Here is a 24334-nt window from a genome sequence, read left to right as displayed (position 1 = left end):
ATCCTGAGAAAAAAAATCACACAGTTCTCCGTACAGATGTTGTGCTCTCTTTTTCAACGAGTAAACAATATAGAAAAAATATATATAGAAATAAGAGAGTATCTTAGTCCAGTGATCCTACAGATTAGATGACGTCTATGCGAGAGATAAGTTTCTTACTTCATCTGTACGAATGGTTCTCACTTTTTCTTCCATGTAAATACTTTACGTTCTTGTGTTCCACCTTGGAACTCTTGGAAAGCATGAGCCATTTCTGCATACACTGACAACTTCCACTTCATGTCTGGCTGTACAAATGGTCAAAAGGGTTACAAACAGGTCTCAACGCTTTTCGTCCCTTCGGATTTCTTCATGCGTCACAGCCGTCTGATGCTTCCTGGACTTAATTATTCAGTTATCAACTTTCCCATAGTGCTATGTGCTCTCTATGGTTCCATAGGCAAACCCAGGGGGTTTCCTAGTGCCTGGAAACCCTCCTCCAAGCCTGGGGTACTGTATAATTGAGGTGGCTGAACCCTGCCCCCGATTCACACGGCTCTGCTCGAAAAGAGGGAGCTGCATGCACCTAACAGTAGAGTATGCAGCATTGCCCATGTATATTATGGGGGTAGGGAGAGTTGGAGAGCAGCCAAGCACTGTCTAAAATTATAGCCACGCCCCCATGCATGCTGGTCACGCCCACTGGCGGTGTGGTGTGGAAACCCCCCTCAGCAAATCCTTCTTTTGCCCCTGGGTTCTAACAGCACTTGACAGCTGTAGGACTGGAGTTTGTGAGGGTTAAAAAGTGGATACACAAATACCTATGGGGGCGATAACAGGGATATGGAAATAGTGGTCAATTAAAAAGATTTGTAGGTGCAAATGAGCACTTCCCATCAGTGATAGCGTAATATCTTGTTTTCCCCCCTTTTGGTCACCATCATGTTCTACAATCTAATACTCATTGCTTGTATGAATCTAGGGCATCTTATGTATCAGTTGTTAATTATTAAACCATAGTAAACCACCAATAAGCCTTATAGTCCAGCACATCATCCTCAATGACAAATGATTTAAAAACTTTCTTTAAAATACAAATAGATTTTTTTTTTTTGTTATGTACTAAAACTAAAATTTTGGTTACTACATTGGTACTTACTAGTATTTTCTGAGTTATTGTACTACTACAGTGTTGTTACATGTATGTTGGTTTGGCTACAAATATAATTAGGCACAGAAAACTTTAGCACTAGAGGTAAAGTAGTTAGTAGATTGTGCATTGCCCAACGTCACCATGAATGAATAGTCCTAAATTAGTCATTTTGAGCCACATATAACTTTATATTCAATACCTGTTTCTGTGTTTCAGGCCCAAACCGCAGATCAGAAGTCAGCGTGGCTGACTGAAATCCGTAAGATACTGACCAGACAGCGAGAGGATATAAAAGGTATGGTGATTTATACCTGACACATACATGTAAGTCTGTGATTTCATACATTTACAACATGTCTTTGTTACAGTAAATAAACAGAAGCAGAACTCGTTCTCAGACCAAGGTGTGCAATCATCACAAATGAATGAGAGGTATGTTTATATCCTATGTTGCGTTTATATCCTATGTTGCGTTTATATCCTATGTTGCGTTTATATCCTATGTTGCACATGTTGCATATTTGGGTCTTTACTAAGCACTCCTTTTTCATGTAAAACAAGTTATTTCCGTTACTTGGGCACACTTTCCTTTAGCACAATTACTGACAAAGATTGCAGGAAAGATAGTGGCAGCTGAAGCTGACAAATAGACTGACGGATGGTATAACAGTAGCTAACAGATTTGTATATGACAAATGAAGGTGTCATGTAAGAGGTCTCCAACTTTTACTAAGGGCGGATTCAATTGGCCGTGTTACTTGAAAAAGTAACGCGGCCTGCGCACTATTACCGTTATTAGTGTGCGTAAATACCGTTATTACGGTAGTTTTAACGCCGGCTTAATATTACCATAATAACGTCAATAGTTTTTACGCAGCGGTTTTGAATTCCCCCTTAGTGTCAGGGAGTCATCATGTTAATGTACACGTGTGCATGCTAGTCCATGGATCACATCCATCATATAAAATAATAATTGTTATAGTGCTTGTGCAATAAAAGAAATCAGATACATTTTTTTTACACGATTCATAATATTAACAGACATGATAACTAAAAGCTGAGCTAGTGTATTAGTGTTAAATGCCCCCACTTTATGCTTAAGATGCTTCAGCAAGCAGCTGTTATTGTACTGTGCAGCCCACAGTGTTCTCCATACTACTCCCTTTCTGTTATAGAGATTAGAAGAGGGGCAGGTAGTTCATACTGATAACCATACCAGAGTGTGCCCGTATTAGTGCAACGTAGTTCTATGGGGAGGCAGAGTTTCCTCAGTTGGGCTTCTAAATGAGGCCCTACACAGCCAGGACAGTAGAGGCCGGAGTAAGTTTATTATCAATGGGCTTTAACTTAAAATATATATGTTTGATCCTATAAAAGTTGCTCATTTGAAGTACTGCAGTTGACTTCTTTCATTTTTTTAAAGAAAGTTACAGAGGACTTCAGTAAGCTCTGAAGAAAATGACTCAGAAAATGCCAGTCCTGTTATGTCGGACAGTTTAAATGTCTCGCCTCATCATAAACCACAAAAAGGTATACATGCTCCTATTTAATGATGAATTGAATTCACCAGGTGATATATGCAAATCAGTGTACTAGTACATGCACAGTGACTTACCCCTTCATGACCAGGGGTGTTTTATACCTTAAGCTGGGTACACACTACAGAAAATTTCTCCCAGTGCGATATCGTTAACAATTTTGCCAACGACTGAAAGTCCCGACTAGCCTGCTGATTCATGAGTACACACTTACATGATTTTACACAATCTACCTTCAGATCTGTGATCTTCATCTGTCATAACTTTCTGCTAAAGAGACCATGACTCTGCACACTCCATAGAGATCTGTCTACACTGCTGGTCATGAGCACATACACACTTCAGAATTGGCACATCGTTCCATCGTTTATAGAGATTTTTAGTTTGTTGTATAAAATCAAATTAAACGATTATTATGTGTTTAGGAACCATAAAACATGATCATTGGAGCGAACACACTAATGCGATATATGACCTAACAGTTGTATATCGTGTAATCGCACCAATACTTGGGTGAAATACCTGTAGTGTGTACCCAGCCTTAGTGGCCAGATCAAACTTTGGACACGTTGTTAAAAATGAGTTATAGTGTTTTCAGAACAATTTGTTTTTTGTGTGACTTTGGAATAATTATCTATACGTTTTCTAAGCATTGTTCCGTTAATTGCACCCCCAGAAAAGTACCTGGAAATGTAATCCTCTACTGTATTGGACCACTAAACTCTAAAATTTACATTTTAGGTGACCCATGAAAATAAAATATATTGATCAGTGTTAGCATAACACTACAGCATTGCTTTGTTAAAATGTTAAATATTATTGTCCTACTCAAAACAACTGAAATTCTTCTCACTTTGAGACAGTGTTATTAAAGAATCTGATAGAGGTCAAAAACTGAGGCTGCAGTCGTTTGAGCTGCTGTTACATCATTGACTCTGAATATCCAGTCTGCAAGTCTGTCAATCACTAGTGCTTATTTACTAACACTTTATTTACATGCACAAATTAAATTAAACTATAGCACCCAATCAGGTATTTGCTTTCATTGTTTAAGTTGCGCTAGAAAGATAAGTTAATTGCTTATTTGTTGCTTTTGATCACTGCAATGCTAATCACTGTGCTGCTGCGCTGCCCATTACGGCTAAAGCTGCTACATCTTCTCAAAATTCCACTTGTTGTCTTTAATTCCAGAACTGTTCTGTGCTGATTACATAGCATCAAAACCTCAGTCTTTGGTAAATAAAACTAGATCATATCTGTACATCCCATTACAAACATTAGTGACTTTTGTAAACGCAATAATACAGGTTGGTCCGGAATGTCCCAATCGTTAGAAATCTGCGAGGGACTTGAGGGATGGTCTAGTCAACATTGCTCGTATACTTGTTCAGACACAGAGGAGGAGGACACAGTCCAACTGGTTAGTACATTACTCTTATTTATTATGCATTTCTTGTTTTATTTTTATTAGCAATAAAAAATATTGCACTTTCTTGCTATTTTATTTTTTTTTTCCAAAACAATTTATACACAGTGGGCCTGATTCATTAAGGAAAGTAAAAATAAAAAATGATTAACTTTAAACCTTGGCAAAACCATGTTGCAATGCAAGGGGGTGCAAATGAGTTTATTATTTTGCACATAAGGAAAATACTGGCTGTGTTTTCATGTAGGATGCAAATACTTGATAGCTTTATTTTTACACGGACATTAAAAGTTGAGCTAGGACATGATCTACCCCAATTATAAATCTGTCCTCACATTTTAAATTTACCTCCCCCTCCAATGCAACATGGTTTTGTCAAGGTTCAAAGTTATTCATTTTTTTTGCTTTCCTTTCTTTAATGAATCAGGCCCAGCATATACAAAAAAATGTGTCACAACCAAATGTTTTCTGGATAATCATTCCACTTATTTATGGAAAGCTATGATGAGAGAGTTACTTGCTATCTTGATTTTAGTAGGTATGTTATTAATCGGGACATATGATTCACAAAGGTCTCTAACATCTCATCCCAGTAGCCACACAGAGATATTCTTACAGCGTCAAGTATACGGAGGTATCACAGGGCAAACAATGGTTATAGCATGCTGCATTTAATAAGGAAGATATTGTATTTTATATAAATAATTACATACTTTTAGATTCCTACTAGCCCAGTGCTGTCCCACTTCTCTGGTGTGGAGCAGCACGTTTTTTAGGATGATGCGGTATAATGAAAAAGTAAATGGTGTGTGCAGTATGGCGGAAATAAAGTAAGCTATTGTGCCACACAATGCACATTGATGATATAATTAGCATGCATATTATGGTGGAGAAGGAAATACTTGGTTCATGCACACAGTACATGATACAATGTAAATGTACATATATGGTAAGAAATATAATACTCAGCATAGTAAACCCAAGCCCAGCATAATACCCCATTCACACCACATGCAGTCTGATACCCAGGAAAACAACCTGGTGGCCCCCTGTGTTCTGTGTAAGAGCAGGAAACAATGCTGGTCCTCCCTGCCGAGGCCCCCGCTTTGCTGTTCTGTGCCTGCGAAGGGGCTGACGTATGCACACTGAAGCCCATCATAACATCATCCTCATGCCCACCACAGACGTGGTAACAGTATCCTGCTCTGTACTCAACAGTCCCCTGCCTATCACAATGCTTTATAGTGCCCATGATAGCTGTGACCAACATCTACGGTTTTGTGTAGAATACCTGTCTAAGCCCCATGGCACTTCACTAATAACTCCTTACCTTCATCCTCCTCTTTGGTGATTGTTAGTGTCCATGTCAACAGGGATGATACGTATATGTGGAGGAAACTGCAATTTCATCCAATAAATTGTGAGACTTCCATCCGGTAGATCTCAGAGGGGGGAAGGGGGTACAGCCAATTAAACCATTGTGGAAGCAGCAAAGCCAGAGTGGTTTCATATTAAAACTGTGCTGCTTCTGTTTGTTATACAACAACAACGTTTTCACTGAATGAAACCGCCTATTATGGTGTCAGTGGAGTTGTAAGCTAACCAGTCAGTAAGGTGGCTTGGATTCATAGCCTATAAAAGCGCTATACCAAGCAGCTTAACGCAAAGGACAGCAATGTGGGCTTGCGGTGGTCATAGTTCCTTATCTTATACTCATGACATAATAAGCGAATAAGCAACAGATGTATGGAAATAGTTGGATATACAACCTACATATCGCTTTCTGTATCTGCACAAAGAGCCAATGGTCTCTTCATGCATAGTTGGTCAAAAGGGTCCTATAAGGCACAATCTGATTGTCTCTGCCCAGAATTCCTTAATGGGGGATTTAATACCTAGTTTTTTTTGTTAGGTGATGCAGTTTTATAGCAGAGATATATAAATAGCTTCTGTGTACATCATTTTACCAGAAATGGTTAAAATACCGGTACTTGCCTGTTTGCCCATGGCCTACACACATTGAAGGCAGGCATTTGTTATTAGCAGAACCAAAACTCACTAACATGTCTTTCAGTTCCTTACTAGGGAATGGGCTGTATGCTCTCTGCTGCCAGTGGTTCTTTAACTAGTAGGCCGCATTGCCAGGAATATTGGTTCAGCTCACAAAATGGCTGCCGACACTGTGTGCACTTTAATATGTTGTGATTGTTAAACATGTTCTGTCACAGTCTCCAGGAAAGTACAGAGCATTGGCTGACTGCAGGAGGAGGGGATCCGAGGACGTACTGGTAAAAAATGGAGATTTCATCCAGCTTTTAGAGGAAGATGCTGAGGGACAATGGTAAGAAAATATTCTTCATATTCTATCACATTAATCTTTCAAATCATGTACATTATACAGTTTAATTGTTTTTTTAATACTTATAATTTGTTTCCATTTGTTTGAAAATGTGGATCTGGTAAAACATACTGTTGTTCGTTCATTTACTTGCAATTTCCATATTATCCTCAATATACCCCAGTATTTCTGGAATATATTGATTTCACTATTATCTTTGTTTTTCCATATGGCCAAACTGGTTTATATTTCAGGACTTCAATCTGTAGAGGAATATTAACTATCCAAGTCTGGGTGTTCTTATAAATTTACTTTTATTCCTCTGAATAAATACAGCATGAATAATAGAAGCCAATGCATTTCTTATTTGATAAAATTATTGTTGATTTTCAATTAGAGGTCAAAATGAATTATGGTCAAGGTCAACTATGTAACCCAAAGCTGACTCTCGTGGCCCTATTGTGTCAGAATGGTAAAAAAACCTTTATTATACTTGGCCTTTGCCATGGGACCAAATGCAGCACCCACTCAAATAATACTTAATATCAACAGATTAAAGACACCACACCACCCATAATCAGTAGACTTTCTTATGGCCCTGGTATTTATTAGCTGAATAATTACATTTACCATAAATTGTTAAACAAAAAATAACATTCAACAAATATTAAAAACAACATTTTAAAACGGAGTCAGGCATCCATTAGTCAGGGCTGAAGGGGGTATTAAGCATTCATGGCCCATCCAGCACCACAGGCTTTCCAACCATGCATTACAGGCCAGGGTAAAAACATTGAGCCAAGCCTCTGATAACTAAATTAATTATTCTCTAAAGAGACTTCTAATATTATGTTACAAAGCAGCAGGCCACCAATAAAAGAATTGAATCTATTTACCCTCATTAGCAAATTGCTAACCCCTACACATTGACAAATTAAATGCAAAACACCTTTGCTGTGGTTTGACGGGGTTACACCCACAGCCTTAGAGCTCACCTGAACCATTGGGTGTACAATATCTTAAGGCATAAAACCACGTCTTTATCTTGTCGTTGCTTAACTTTTTCGATCAGTTTTAGACATAAAGTATAGTGGTTGGATGCAATGACAATAAATCCACAAACTTCCCCTTTTATGTTTTTCGCTTACATACAACAACTAAATGATAACCAAGGAAGACAATATGCAGCCCCAATGCTTCCTCCAGACAGCCATCAGCAATCCCTTTACTCCTCTCGACCACAGTCTAATTAACCGGCTTATCTGCAGTCAGTACTGATTCACTCCTATCACACCAAACATCAGCAATAGACTTAAAATGATCTTTTCACAAAAGCCAGCTAGAGAATTTACCAACTTACCTAACTTTACTCAAATTAAGGTTGAACTCGCCCATCCCAGACAATTGGTCCCTCCACATGCCATGATGAACCATGCTCTTTTTTCCCTCAGCTGAGGTAAATGCTTGATCTGGGTAGAGTATAATGTTGCCTAGGTGACCATTCACTCGGGGAATAAATCCTCTTCTGCTTTCACCATCTCATCCTTGGCCGCTCCTCCTCTTCCTACACACCTGCCCAGCCTCCTCCTCAACGCCTCTCTCTTCACACCCCCACTTCTATCTCTGGTGGCATCACTATACCACTGCCTCTATACAACTCTGCTAATCACTGCACTGGTCCTCTCTTTACATCACCAATTGTCCCTTTAGCCGTTCTAGTCAGTTGAAATAACGGCTTCTCCATGCTGAAATGGAATGGCTAGGAAAATAAATGTTTTTGCTGGGGTGTTTCCAAAGACCCTGAAGTGGGAGTGCAGCTTGAAATGTGCTTGGAGGACAAGTAGACACTCGTGTGCACACATTAGCATTGCCAGTGCATTGTGCAGTTCTTATTGCCTGATACAAGCAAACTTCCTGGGGTAAATTTATCAAGCTGCCATTTTTCGGTGGTTTGAAAAGTGAAGATGTTGCCTATAGCAACCAATCAGATTCTAGTTATTATTTATTTAGCACATTCTACAAAATTGTAGCTAGAATCTGATTGGTTGCTATAGGCAACATCTCCAATTTTCAAACATCCAGAAAATCGTAGCTTCATAAATTTACCCCCCTGAGTTTCATTCTGACAGTTTTACACCATTGCCCCAAGTTTTATTTTAAGAAATTATTTCACAGCTTTTTCTAAAAGGGTATCATTCATTATTTTTCATATTCACACTTAATCTGTACCCAGATTCATAACATGTTCTGAGATTTGCCGGATCCAAACAACATTTTTTTTTTTTTAAATATTATTGGTTGGAGACCCCTTTATTCTGAGCGTGACTTCTGAACATTCTGAAATAGTCAACACATAAAAGTGTTTGTAGATGTCTTTAGTTGTTCATTTTTCCATTTATATTACAAAATAGTCAGGTTACCTAAGTTCCCTGAAAATGCACACTGTACTGTAAAACGGTAAAGTGGAACTGTCACCACAAATTGAAATTGTAAAATTTATAGTATATTTTCTGCTCCAAAAATGCTTACTTCCTTAATTTTATCTTAATTAATGCCTCCATCCCCTTTGCCAGTGACATTGTGTGCCAATCAGAGGGAGGAGACACATTTAGTAGGTATGTGGAGGTATAGATAACAATTTTGAAGATATATCTAACGAAAAAAAAGCTGTTCCATTAAGAAAAAGCAGTTTGGAACCTTTTACAAATGTAAGCCAGCATTCATCATGACTTCACATATTTTTAATAACATTTATGGTATAGTTATGGTCTACCTTTATATTTATCCTGGCTATGGCTAAATATATAAATTAATGTGAAAAGGAAACAGCACCCTCTTTTAAATCTGTTTTACATATCAGAATATAATTAGAATCATTTCGTCCCCACAAAGTCCTAACATTTTCTAAATCTAATATCATTATTATTAACCTTTATTTATATACCGTCAACATACTGTGTAGCGCTTTACAGAGAATATTTAATATCAGGTGGAGTTTATAGACTAAGTTGCCTACCACATAAACACACACTGGGATCAATTTCATCCTGTCAATTAGCTTACCAGTATATTTTTAGGACGGTAGGAAACCCATAATTGCCTACTCTCCTGGAATGTCCGGGAGACTCACAAATTTCTGGGACTCCCAGGAGAGCAGGGTAACCTCCTGGGTCCTGGACACACTTAATTAATGAAATGCTGGGGGTTGGGTTTATGACGCAAATCACGCATCATCACGGCCCCGCCCCCTGACATAATAGGCTAGAACTAATGATGTGTGTTTAGGGGCGGGACCAAATTATGTTATTTGCTTTGCACCGCCCCCACATGCCCACCTATACCCGCATGTGCCGTAGGCAAACTTGCCAAAGATGGCAAGTATGAGGAAACCATGCAAACCTGGGGAGAACATACATACTCCACACAGAATCAAATATATGGCTCAGTGCTGGGAAGCAGCAATACTAATCACTGCCACCCAGTCTCTTGTGACAAATAAACTACAACAGATTTGACTTCATCAAAGAATAAACCAGCTTGGAGATGTCATGTGACAGATAACGGCTTCATATCACTAAAGAAGGTCATGACTCTACCATGAGTATAAGACTCAACAAGTATGGCTTTCTTGGAGGGTAGTCCTGTTTATATCAGAGTATTCTCTGAAAAAATGTGAGGCCATCTTTTTGCCAATTGAAGCGTGGCTGAAATTGGGTCATGCAACAGGACAATAATCCTAATCACAGCAGCATATCTACGTCAGAACGGGTGAAATTAGAAAATATCAACGTTTTGGTAGGGTTAAGTCATAGTCCAGACTTCAGCCCCATTGAGATGTTGTGCTGCTAAAAGTGGCTTTACAAGTTACTGAATCATGAGATATACTTACGTTTCCATGTATGACTTCTTGTTGGCTTATCTTTTGTTGAATAAATCACAAAAATGAACACGTGTTATTTGTTGCATACCTTAAAATTTTAGGACTTGGTGAGGACTAGATGATTGTTAGTTATCTCCTGATACATAAAAAAACAAATCTGACAGGGGTTACACTTCTGACTTTCTGTCCTTTTCACAGCGCCGTATGCATGGGTGTGCATGTTTAATATATATATATATATATATATATATATATATATATATATATATATATAGTCTGCGGTAATAGCCTGTCCACCCTCAAATAATACATAATATACATCTATAAGAAATATCCATTTCCACCTCAACTGTTTTCCACTGGTGTGATTCTTTACAAACCTAGAACGCACTGCACTGTATTGGGAAGAACAAGTGCAGTGTATTGGCCTGAGATCAAACAGACCTGTCAGTTATTATTGCTAGAGGGAGAGCTTGCAGTTCATAGAGAAATGCATTGCTGAACTGCGACAATAACGGGTAGGTATTTCTTACACATGTGTATCAGAAAGTGTATTTTTTAAGGGTGAATATTCAAGATTACTTAAAGGTGGCACATTGACATAGCTAATGGCCCCATTCCTCTTGTCTCTTGCCTGCTACCTCTTGTTATCTGCCCTTATCCTGCTTGTTCCTATCCCTCCTCTTGCCTGTACCCCTTGTCCTTCTTACCTCCACTGCCCCACTGCCTTGTCTCTCCACCCTTGTCCCGCCTTGTCTCTCCACCCTGTCCTACCTAGTTCCAGTTCTTGCTGTCATGCTGAAGAACTGAAGAACTCACCTCTCTTCTTACTTCTTTTGGCCTGGGATGCAGACTATGGGTAAAGTAATGCAGATATTCAGTAATGACTGGATCATAGAAACACCGAATCCTAGAATTTGGCGGCAGATAAGAACAGCTTGGCCCATCTAGTCTGCCCATTGTTTTATTAACCTATGGTAACCTTAAACCTTATTTGATCCCTTATTCTTTATAAAGCTATCCCAAGCATATTTAAACTGCTCTACTGTATTAGTCTCTATCACCTCTGATGGGAGACTATTCCCCTTATCCACTACCCTTTCTGTGAAGTAGTTTTTCCTCAAATTTCCTCTGAACCTACTTCCCTGCAGTATCAGTGCATGTCCTTTGTAATCCAAGAGTGCTGTATAGAAAGGTCCCACTGCTTACTGCACTAGTGCTCCATTAGTTGTGGTTCTGTCTCAAGAAAGCAAGAACAGAGGTGAGTGTAACCACATGTTACCTGGCCCCATGCAGGATATATATGCAGGATTGCTCCCCTATAGCTACTGAACTGTTATACAGCATTTTGTCAGTGTGTTGTTTTTTTTCCAGTGGTTATTTAGTCTGATAACTGCTCCTCTAAGCAATTCACATTATTGTGCTGACATTTCTATTTCTATCATAACAGGTTGGTGAAGAATTTGAACAGGAAAAAAGAAGGTTGGATTCATGGAAACAACTTGCAAATTATCATTGGTGAATGTAGGATTCGTGCTTCCAAATTAACAGGTAACACAGAAGTGTTGGGTCTTGTATGTGTGGTATATACGGAGAGACAATAATTTAACATGTTTAATAAAGGAAATAATATTAATTCCCTATATGTGTGATATGATATAACAAGGATGCTGTAGTTTTCATTACTGCTCACTGGACATTTTATTTATGGATCAAAGTCAGTGACTCTAGGTATGGGACGGATTTTCACAGAAACATGGCAGCATGCAACTTCTAAACGATTTTCTTATTAACCAGAGCTGTTCTGATTTCAATGGAAGTGCAACAGATATCTACTTCTACAACACATTTGGCCAATCTGTGGTTCTCCACGTGTTGTGAGACTACAAGTCCCAGCAAACCTTGACAGCTCTCGGCTGGCAGAGCATGTGCTGGGGATTGTAATTTGCCAACATCTGGAGAGCCACAGGTTGGCCAGACCTGCTCTACAGGATATAAAAATATAATCTTGAGTTACTTCCATTTTTATGCCACATGATATATTTCTATATAATATCCGCTAACTTATTCAGACTTCTCCTTCAGTTCTCTTACTGAAGTTTGGGATATGTTGTGCCACAAAATAGCGTACTACAGATCCCCATCATTCTATTGCTGGTTTAGTAAATTAGCAGAGAAATAATGGTTTGGATCTCTATTGCCATCTGTTGCCTCCAACTGGTACTGCAGCACTTTTACTTACATTTTTAAGTTCCCAAGCAGTATTTTTTTTTATACCTAGCAGTATTCCACACTCCAGTAATACCATCTTAAAATTGTCTATTGTAATCTTTGCAAAATAAACATTATAAATCACAATGGGATAATAGTTATGCAATTGGATGCAAACAATAGTAGTTCAACTTTATTTAGCTATTTTGTAGCTATTTTTGTTTTTATTTTGTTGCAATAATGGAGTGTGATTTTTGTCTTATTTGCTCCTGTTTTGTACTTCTAAAAGTTTGCACCATATTTATCCAACACCCCAAATTTACTTATGTATCTGTAATATGTTGGAGATATATGTCTTAAGTTCATTCTCCAGCATTGTTTGCAGTATAATAAATATATTGTACAATTATTATTGTTTATTTAAATACAATAATACATAATCATTGAGTATAATATCGGATTCCAAAACTCCCATATATCCCTCTTACTAAACTAGATAAATAAGATGTGATTGGGTTTTCATAGCACATGAATGGGAGGAATGAAATCACAAGTATGAGAACATTTTATTGTGTCCTGTTTATTTAATTTTCTATGTCTCTATGTCTGTTTGCACTAAAAATGAAATGATAAAATAATAGCTTTGAGCTTATAATAGAATATATGTTACAGTGGCTACTCAACTTAAGCAACAGGACCATTGTTATATTTGGCCACTAACAGCACACATAGGCCGATTGCAGGGATCTTCCAAACGTATCACTGTCTTTCTGGAACCATGCACATTGTGATATAAGACCAATCTCCCGATATAGATTATTTGATATTGCAACATATGTGGTCAGCTTTATACCTATTAACGTGTACCTGTTGTCTGCTCTCAGTGAAGGCAGTCATTTTGTGTGAGCTGAAACAATATTCGAGAAATGCAGCATATCCATTCATGGACTAGTGGATCACGTGGGAGTCCTGGGTTTTCAATTCCAAATCATGTGAGCCTTAGTCATAAAGCATTTTGCATGCCTCCCAACATTTTAGTTCTTGGGACAAGGGGCGTGGGAATATCATTGTGGGGTGTGGTCAGGTCACAATGGTGGTGTGGTCACTCCCACAGAGGGACACCTAGCGCTGTGAGGGCTGCCCCTTAGAAACCTCCCATCTCCTCCAAACACTGTAGGGCGCACCAAAGCAGCACCCTTTCATTGTTGCTCTGCATAATGTGCCTCCCAGCATTCCCACCCGTGGGACAAACATGCTCCAGGATGGGACAGCAGAACAGAGCCTTAAAGTCTGGTCTGTCCTGCTGAAATCGGGACAGTTGGAAGGTATGATTTTGTTCCCCATGCCTAAGTGATGTATTTAAGTCATACTTTCCGACTTTCTGACTCTGTCCTTCGGAAGACAGGTCATGTGACAGGGGTGGGAGGGGGCGTGGTGACATCTTTGCGTCACCATAGCTCCACCCCCACTATAAAATGCAGGAATCTGCGGCATTGAATAGCAGGGACGGGGCTAAATGACACAATTAAGCCCCACCCACGATATTCAGTGCCGTGAATATCGGCATTTTTTAGGATCCGGGAGGTTTGCCTACTTTTCCAGGAGTCCGGCAGGACTCCCCGAAATTCAGGGGCCTCCCAGAAATTCCGGAAGAGTAGGTAAGTATGATTTAAGTAGCTAATGAATTAATATGCTGCATTTTTATGAATATTGATTCAGCTCACAAATTTCTTTTGTGTGAAGGTTAAAGTCAATAAGTTTAATCAAGCAGCCTTTTACGGTCTTACAGTATTGTGCTGTTTACACACTAATGTGTGATCAAGGCAAAACATATATAGAATTCAGTCACATTGATTAAATATTAACTCAGGAGCCACCACGCTGAAGTCAGTATTTATATATACATATATATTACTCTGCTATATTTAGGATTAATTTGCAGTAAAAATGTGTTTATTCCTTCTAATTAGTACTGGTAAAATAGTAATCTTTTTTACACAAGATTTAAAAAAAGAAAAAATGTTGCATATTGTATTTTTGTTTTACTGACCCTTAGGAATGTGAAACTGGTGTTTTGGGGTCCGCCCACCGCCCTCTCCTTCCTGCCCCTAGGCCCACTTGTCCTGTTCTGATCATTACCAATATATAGGAAAACACAAAATACTTTCTTACACATTCCGCTAGTTGTTCTGGTAATGATTTTGTTTGTTTGTTGTTGTTGTTTGTCTTTTAATCGAATAGCAGTAAAACAGATCAACTAACATCTAAATATCTAATATGAGGTTTGTTAGCTCATAAAGCAACACAGGGCTTCTTTTTGTTAATAACTTTATTTATAAAGAACCATTACACATTGTATACAAACAGAGAAAAATTTAAAAAGGGCAATAATAAGTGACATTGCCCAAATTCAGCAGGGGCCCGTATACCAGCCAAAGCCAATATACAGAGGTATAAAGATAAAAGCAAGCAGATAACACATGTATACATCTGGTCTAAAATGTGCACAAAGCGAGACAATAGTTTTAACTAGAGATGGGCGGGTCCGGTTCTCCGAGAACCGAACCCACCCGAACTTTGGGTATCCGAGTACCGAGCTGAGCAGCTCGGTACTCTCCCGCCCATTCCGAATCCAAATCGAGGCCGAACGTCATTGTGACGTCGTCGGATCTCGGGACTCGGTTCTCGCGATACTTCAACTTTATAAATACACGCCTCCACAGCAATCCATCGCCATTTGACAGAGGGAGAGAGCAGGGTGTAGTCATAGGCTAATTAGAGCAGGGACAGAGAATACCATATTGTTCTTGCAATTGCTCTAACCAAAATCGCTAGTGCAGAGAGGAGGATAGAGGTTTATTATTTTTTCTTCATATTTGGCACTCCCCAGCGCTTTTGGGGTGTCCCCCATAATTGTGCATTAATATTTCTGGCTGTCAAAAGTCATATCTGTCAGCAGTATCTACTCAATAATTTGTAGCACACCTCAGTGTTTTTGGGGTGTCCCCCATAATTGTGCATTAATATTTCTGGCTGTCAAAAGTCATATCTGTCAGCAGTATCTACTCAATAATTTTTAGCACTCCTCAGTGTTTTTGGGGTGTCCTCCCTAATTGTGCATTAATATTTCTGGCTGTCAAAAGTCATATCTGTCAGCAGTATCTACTCAATAATTTTTAGCACTCCTCAGTGTTTTTGGGGTGTCCTCCCTAATTGTGCATTAATATTTCTGGCTGTCAAAAGTCATATCTGTCAGCAGTATCTACTCAATAATTTTTAGCACTCCTCAGTGTTTTTGGGGTGTCCTCCCTAATTGTGCATTAATATTTCTGGCTGTCAAAAGTCATATCTGTCAGCAGTATCTACTCAATAATTTTTAGCACTCCTCAGTGTTTTTGGGGTGTCCTCCCTAATTGTGCATTAATATTTCTGGCTGTCAAAAGTCATATCTGTCAGCAGTATCTACTCAATAATTTTTAGCACTCCTCAGTGTTTTTGGGGTGTCCTCCCTAATTGTGCATTAATATTTCTGGCTGTCAAAAGTCATATCTGTCAGCAGTATCTACTCAATAATTTTTAGCACTCCTCAGTGTTTTTGGGGTGTCCTCCCTAATTGTGCATTAATATTTCTGGCTGTCAAAAGTCATATCTGTCAGCAGTATCTACTCAATAATTTTTAGCACTCCTCAGTGTTTTTGGGGTGTCCTCCCTAATTGTGCATTAATATTTCTGGCTGTCAAAAGTCATATCTGTCAGCAGTATCTACTCAATAATTTTTAGCACTCCTCAGTGTTTTTGGGGTGTCCTCCCTAATTGGGCATTAATATTTCTGGCTGTCAAAAGTCATATCTGTCAGCAGTATCTACTCAATAATTTTTAGCACTCCTCAGTGTTTTTGGGGTGTCCTCCCTAATTGTGCATTAATATTTCTGGCTGTCAAAAGTCATATCTGTCAGCAGTATCTACTCAATAATTTTTAGCACTCCTCAGTGTTTTTGGGGTGTCCTCCCTAATTGTGCATTAATATTTCTGGCTGTCAAAAGTCATATCTGTCAGCAGTATCTACTCAATAATTTTTAGCACTCCTCAGTGGTTTGCGCTCAGAATGGATTCAAAGCAGTCCACATATGATCTAAATGAGCAACCAGGTTCTGTCACCAGTCCTGATGTTAGTGTTCCCAGTACGTCATCTGGCCAAGGCGATGTCAAACAACAGAGTGTTTTCAAATTAGTGCAAAAAACAAAAACCAAAAAAAAATTTACTGTATTGAAGCGAAAAAGAAGTGTAACTGAGCAAAAGTTAAGTGACGATAAAAAAAAAATTGCAAGCATGCCATTCTACACACGCAGTGGCAAAGAGAGAATGAGGCCTTCACCTTTGGCTATTAGTGGCAGATCCCAAAAAGTTACCCAGGCTACAATTGGTGCACAACTACTGTTACGCGTCAAAGCTGAGCTGCAAGATACCAGTGAGGCATTACAGGAGAATATTTGCTCTGATTCACAAATGACAACAATCCCTGTGGAGAGTCCATCCAACAGTGGGATGTCTAATCGTGAGCATTCTGCTGATGTGTGCCTTAATAGCCCGAGTGTAGCCGGTGATACCCAAATTGAGGATGCCACTTTGGAATTAGAAGAGGATGAGGGGGAGATTTGTGTAGGCGACGAGGGCGCTAATGAGGATGTTGATGAGGATGAGGTTGTTTGTGTAAGTCCTGCACCAGTGGCAGCAGTTCTGGCACGTGACAAGAAAAAGGCCATTGTCATGCCTGGGCATAAAACAAAAAAATCCACTTCTTATGTGTGGAATTATTTCTACCCAAATCCAGACAACAATTGTATAGCCATTTGTAGTGTATGTGAAGCCACAGTCAGTCGAGGGAGGGACCTTAACCATCTTGGAACCTCGTCTATGTTACGCCATTTAACGAGAGTTCATGGCAAAGTGTTGGGAAAAGCTGAAAGTTCTTCCCAAAAGAATACAAGCACTCCCTCATCAGCTAAGACCCTCCGCTCACCGACATACCGACGGCTACAAAATACACCCACCACACCATCCTCATCAATATCCTCAGTAGCGCTCGGAGTTAGCCCGGCATCCCACTTAAGGCTGGATGACTCCGGCACTATTATTGATTCCTCTGAAGAAAGCGTTAGTCCTGCTGCTGCTGTTGCTGCTGCTGGGGGTGAATCGTCATCCCAGAGGCAGGTGAATAAAATGAGCAGTCCTACATTTCAGCAATTAACTGTGAAACAATCATTTGCGAGGGGAAGCAAATATGACAGCAGTCACCCAGTCGCCAAGCGAATCACAGACGCCATGGCTGCAATGTTAGTGTTAGATCTGCGTCCAATCTCCACAATAAACGCAGCTGGTTTTTCACAGTTAATTGAGGTTTTGTGTCCGCGTTACAGAATTCCATCGCGACACCATTTCTCCCGTAAAGCTATTCCACAACTATACCAAAAAGTGTGTAAAAATGTAGAGATTGCGCTGAAAAATGCCATTCTGCCCACTGTTCACTTAACCACAGATATGTGGACAAGTGGAAGTGGCCAAACCAAAGACTATATGACTGTGACAGCCCACTGGGTTGGTCATTCACCTTCACCAGCAGGAACAGCAGCAGCATGTACACCACTACGTAACATTTGTCACAGGCAGGCCACTCTTTGTATCACCGGCTTCACTAACAGGCATACGGCTGACAATTTGTTACGCAAACTGAGAGATGTGATTGATGCATGGCTTATACCACTCGGACTCTCCCCAGGGTATGTCATTTCAGATAACGCCAACAATATAGTGCGAGCATTACAGCTGGGTGATTTCCAACATATTCCCTGTTTTGCTCACACCATCAACTTGGTGGTGCAGAGCTTCCTACGAAATAACCGTGAGGTGCAGGAGATGCTTTCGGTGGCCCGTAAAATTTCAGGCCATTTCAGGCATTCAGCCACAGCATGTAGGAGATTACAGCAGCTCCAAGAGCAGTTTAACTTGCCCTGCCACCAACTTAAGCAAGAGGTGGTAACTCGGTGGAATTCCACCCTGTACATGCTTCAGAGGATGGAGGAACAGCGCAAAGCCATCCAAGCATATTGCACAAGTCATGACATTGGGAAAGGAGGGGGGATGTATTTCACTCTTGCACAGTGGGGAATCCTTTCAGTGCTGTGCAAGGTGCTGAAACCATTTGAAGTTGTGACATGTGAGGTCAGTGCAGACTCTGCTAGTTTGAGCCAAGTCATTCCTTTAATTAGACTATTGGAAAAGCAGCTTGAGAAAATGAAGGAGGAGCTGAAAGCAAGCAATTCAGCAAAGTATGTTGGCCTTGTCGATCAAGTACTTAATTCGCTTCACAATGATCCTCGAGTTATTAAGATCTTGAACTCGGATCAGTACGTTTTGGCCACTGTGCTTGATCCAAGGTTTAAAACCTACATTGAGTCTTTACTTGTAAATGAGCGAGATGTGAACTTTTGCAAGGAGCTATTGCTCAGCAAGTTGGCCGCTGAACTGGGCCTCGGCTTGACGACGTGTCCTCCTTCACTTTCTCAAGCTGTTGCTCGTAAAAAATTAAATTTCCAAAAAAGAAGCAGGGAAGACACAGGGGGCAGACGAGAACAATTTAACATCTGGGCTGGTTTGAAGGATTTTTCAAAAAAAAGTGTCACTTTGCCCATAAGTCCATCCAATATGAGTATAAACATGCAAAGGATGGTGGAGGATTACTTTCAAGAGGTAGTTGATATGGAAATGTCAGACAGTCCCTTTCCTTACTGGGAAGAAAAGCAGGCCATTTGGAAACCCATGTACAAACTTGCTTTGCAATACCTAAGCTGCCCACCCTCCAGTGTGTACTCTGAACGAGTGTTCAGCACAGCAGGGAACTTAGTCAGTGATCGCCGTAGAAGGTTACTTCCCAAAAATGTGGAGAAAATGATGTTTATCAAAATGAACTACATCTTCCACGAGGAAGGCCTTCACCATCCAAGACATCCAAGCACTGACTGTTCTCTAATGGCGGATTCAAGCGGCGATGAATTGATAGTCTGTGATGATGACGTACACACTGATGAGGGTGAGGATGAAGCTGAAGATGATGCCGATAACATCTTTTTAAAACTTTCTATGTAAGTGTAGGGTGCAATCTACCCCCAAAGAGGAAAGGGACTTGTGGCATTTCCATATCACATACCATCTTGAAAGGCTGCTGTTAGGGCAATTTATCCTTAAGGGTAGGGTGTCATAGACAGAGTGACCCTAATCTGGCTTTGTCCATTTTTCATAATATTGTACAGTCTATAATGGCTGAATTTTTTAGTATTTTATACAAGTGGAGGGGGGCCTAGAGAGACAGAAACCAAACTGGCTTTCTCCATGTCAATTAATATTGTACAGTCTATAATGGCTGAATTTTTTGGTATTTTATACAAGTGGAGGGGGGCCTAGAGAGACAGAGTGACCCCAAACTGTCTTTCTCCATGTCAATTAATATTGTACAGTCTATAATGGCTGAATTTTTTAGTATTTTATACAAGTGGAGGGGGGCCTAGAGAGACAGAAACCAAACTGGCTTTCTCCATGTCAATTAATATTGTACAGTCTATAATGGCTGAATTTTTTGGTATTTTATACAAGTGGAGGGGGGCCTAGAGAGACAGAGTGACCCCAAACTGTCTTTCTCCATGTCAATTAATATTGTACAGTCTATAATGGCTGAATTTTTTAGTATTTTATACAAGTGGAGGGGGGCCTAGAGAGACAGAAACCAAACTGGCTTTCTCCATGTCAATTAATATTGTACAGTCTATAATGGCTGAATTTTTTGGTATTTTATACAAGTGGAGGGGGGCCTTGAGAGACAGAAACCAAACTGGCTTTTTCCATTTCTTTACATATTTAACTATAAGTGTAGGGTGTAATATACATTCAAAGACGATGGCTGCATTGCCAATATGCATAGATGGAGAGGAAGACAATCTGTTTTGTGTGTAGAATAGGCCTACCAACGAAGAATTAAACTGTTTTTTTGGATGATTTATTACCTCAACAATTAGATTACTTGTCTCTAAAACAGTTGGAGCACTAAATTGGGTTAATTTAGGCCCAAAAACATGGATTTTCCCAAAAAATAGCAAAACAAAACCAAAACCAAAACCAAAACACGCAATGGCGGTTTTGCAAAACCAAAACCAAAACCAAAACACGACGGTAATCCAGATCCAAAACCGAATCCAAAACCAAAACACGGGGGTCAGTGACCATCTCTAGTTTTAACAGATGTATATAGGTGGGAGGTTTTTCCTTTTGTAATGAGGAGGAGAGTGGGGGGGGGGGGGAGTAGGGAGTTTGGAGGGAGTAGAAGTAAGCAGGGCTTCTTTTGACAGAGTGCACATGGCCTTCACTGAGATTACCCACCCATTATTTGTCTTAGTGCCTGCTCTAAGCAATACAGTATATGATGAGCCAATATAATTATTTTATGCACTTTTCCTTTTGCAGATTCTGCCCTATGTAGCACAAGGAAGCTCAGTTCTCCTTAGAAGTACTGGTGGGTATGACCGCACCTCTTGCTGGATGTTGAAAAGTCAGAGACACAGTTACATATCAATGTCACTTCAAATAAAATCCTACAACCCCGTCTGTGTCCATCCTCCAAAGATCAGATACATTTTTCATGCTGATAAGGGACACTTTTAATGACCTCGTTTTGTAAGAAAGTTACTGTACATTGGAAGGTTCCATTTTTACCATGCTCCATAGTACCATTATTTTATTTTTCACCTTGGCTAATGAAATGTTTTTAACTACATGTAAATATAAGTGCTGGCATTTCTAGACCATTCATTTCAAGCTCAACATGTGTTTTACCGTTTTTTGAGTAAAACGCTTGCACTTGAATCATCGTGACTGTATGCCTGTTATCCAGGACGCTCACAAGAGGACAGTTTGAACTTGCCCTCAACCTGTAATGTGACTCATTGCAATAAAAGTCTTGATCATTGTTCCTCTGATGTATAAATATGATTTTAGTGTTATTGTTTGGAGTTAAAGTTATTTTCTTAAGTGTATACTTTTCGTAGAGGATTGGAGTAAAAAAACTGCTCTTACTGTAAAGAACTCTTCCACTAAAATAGCAGTGTGTGTATGTGCTTATTTAGTTATAGACAAAGAAATTGCAAGAAACTGTTGTCTATTTATATATATATATTTTTTTATATGCTGTATAAAATGAAATATCACTGAATTTTGCAATTTATTTCATTAAAAATTTGTAAAGCATTATTCTCCAGAATACATATCACCTATCAGAAGAAAGTACAGTAGTTTGACTTACAATCAAGAATCCCATTATTGTTCTAAAATTTAAGATGACGAATACATAATAGGACATGGGTAATACATTTAACACACACAAATACCACTACAGCATACATCACTGTACAGTCAGGGGTATTTCCTAACATAATTCAAAAGTAAAACTCTGTACTACCATAGCAGCCAATCAGCAATTTTATCTGTCGAGTGCAAGTGACAGGTGGTTCAATTAGCTGCGAGGTTCCGTAGTAGCCTCATGTGTGTTATGTTTTCGTATGATATCTAGGTACTGCTCCACACTCATTTTTGCTCGCACCTTATAGGGGTGCAAACAAAAATGAGCGATGTTATAACCAGAGTTGCTGGGATTTGCGCAGGCACATAACATGAGGCTACTACAGAACCCCTTGGCTAATTGAGTTGCCCCAAAGAGCCATTTGCGAACTGCAAAATCTGTGGACCTAAAAAAAGTTGCTTTATGTGATTACCTGTCCTTAGAGTGCAGTTCAAGAGACACATCCTCTGCAGGATTTTTAGAAAACAAATGGGTTGGAGGACAAAACTGAAAATGCGCATAGTGGGAACAATAAAATCGGCACATCAAAGACAAACCTACTACCATTTCTGGGTTACCCCCTATATTCATTTCAACTTTACCGCAAAACAGAGAGCACTACTGTAAATTAACCTTCCCCTTTTTCTGATTTAAATTATCCTGTACTATAAAACAAAATCTTGTTTTTGGAGTCAATGTAGGTCAGTGGATCCCAAACTTTCTCAGTTCGAGGCAACCTTAGGGTCTCCATAATTTTTTCAAGGCACCCTCAAGCCAAAATAATTACCAAGTTGCACCCGCCTTGCTTACCACCGGCCCTCCAATGAGACTGCTACGGCACCCCAGGGAGCAGCGGCACCCAGTTTGGGAACCACTGATGTAGGTGCTTTTGTGCGTCTTCTCCACACTCAGCATGGGCTGCCGCCAATCCAACTCCTCCTATTGGCCAGTGCAAACTTATGCTCACAAGCAGCATTTGATCTGCATATGCATGTACTTCCCTGGAGAACAAGGTGCGCACACAGAAATAGGTGCGTGATGTCACAGAAGAATATTTTGCACTATGGTTTGACTTTTTTGCATTTCCGTTAATGACCTTAAAGATTAATCTGAAGTACTGACAGGACAACTTGTCTAGTGAGACCTTCTCCTAAGCTACATAGGAATTAGCCACAAATTTAATTTTAGAATGATATGACGGATCCATATTTTTCCATTCCCTGAAGGTTAGTAATTACGATACAGTCAAGTTCTGAGTTAAGACATGTTTTGGAAATAAAAATACTTGTTCTATAGACAAACATAAAATAATCAGGGCTGGATAAGGTCAAGAAATAATCCACCTACCGCCAAAATAATTTGAAATGCCTTCCTCCAATGACTGTAGGAAAGACTGTAACCACCATACAGTTTATTAAATGTCCATCTTTATGTCCACAATTCCCTCTGGAAAGGTTGTAAGAGCCTGGATAAATATTGTAAGACATATATCGTAGTTTACATGCAGATTTCATGCAAGCAAAACGAAAGGGCAGAGTTCCCTGGGTCTCAAATCTGTATTCAAAGTGTTTCCCATTGTTACCCAACTGTGATTTTGGTGGAAAATAAGGGGTTCATTTAGGACATGATAACACCTTCTAGTAAATTGTTAGGTTCACAAATGGTATTTAATTTTGGTTGAAAGAAAATAAGTAGGTTTTATTATTTTTATTGTTAAGATAACCCACTTGGAGTCATTGTTGCTTTTACTGTTTACCTATTTCATCAAAGTGGTTTAGACTGTTTACCATTAAGGCTGCTTAATACCTTGTTCACATTGGTGTTTGTGATGCATCTTTATACATAAAATAATAACAATTACAGTTTTATCTAAGAGTTTTCATATGAATTTGCAGAAAATATTATCTACATATTCTCTACATATACTCTATATATTCTCTACAGGAGATATCTGTGGTGCACATGTAGCAAAAACTCTTCATGTTGAGTGCAGAAAAATGCACAGAAGGTCATTTAAAAAGTGCAAAACTGTCTTTAGTGGTACAGTTTGCGCTGATTTGTACAAGTGCACATAGAATTGCACCAAAGCACATAAGTATGAAAAGTTCAAGATGGTGGCATTTGAGCAAGAGATTGCCCTGGCTAATGGAAGGAGTTGGGTGGTGTGAGGCAAAGTTCGGAGTTAGCCCAGGCACACTGGTACACTTGGGTTTGTGTAGTGATGTTCATCAGCATTTAATTATATAGCACCACCAATTTTGCAGTGCTGTACAGAGAATATTTGTCATTTGTATCAGTCCCTGCCCTAGTGGAGCTTCCAGTCTAAATTCCCTAAGACACACACAGACTAGTGTTAATTTTGTCAGCAGCCAATTAACCTACCAGTATGTTTTTGGAGTGTGTGAGGATACCGGAGCACCCAGAAG

The 24334-nt window shown here is 39.4% G+C and overlaps 1 protein-coding gene across 3 annotated transcripts in view; it reads left to right on the top strand.

The window, feature by feature from the left end:
- MCF2 (MCF.2 cell line derived transforming sequence) overlaps positions 1–21817 on the top strand; it is a 123833-nt gene extending 102016 nt beyond the window's left edge. For 2 of the 3 annotated variants that reach the window (XM_075187311.1, XM_075187313.1), the window contains 8 exons: positions 1349–1427; positions 1501–1564; positions 2556–2662; positions 3978–4090; positions 6325–6437; positions 9008–9049; positions 11765–11865; positions 21038–21817. In XM_075187311.1, coding sequence (XP_075043412.1) covers positions 1349–1427; positions 1501–1564; positions 2556–2662; positions 3978–4090; positions 6325–6437; positions 9008–9049; positions 11765–11865; positions 21038–21078 — 660 coding nt within the window. In that variant the 3' untranslated portion in view covers positions 21079–21817. The remainder of the gene's footprint in view (positions 1–1348; positions 1428–1500; positions 1565–2555; positions 2663–3977; positions 4091–6324; positions 6438–9007; positions 9050–11764; positions 11866–21037) is intronic. The other variant, XM_075187312.1, reaches the window with a different exon arrangement.
- Positions 21818–24334: the final 2517 nt, after the last annotated feature.

Source organism: Mixophyes fleayi, chromosome 9 (genome assembly GCF_038048845.1).
Source record: "Mixophyes fleayi isolate aMixFle1 chromosome 9, aMixFle1.hap1, whole genome shotgun sequence".
NCBI lineage: Eukaryota > Metazoa > Chordata > Amphibia > Anura > Limnodynastidae > Mixophyes > Mixophyes fleayi.
Note: the sequence above shows the minus strand (reverse complement) of the source record. Positions and strands in the feature narration are given on the sequence as shown.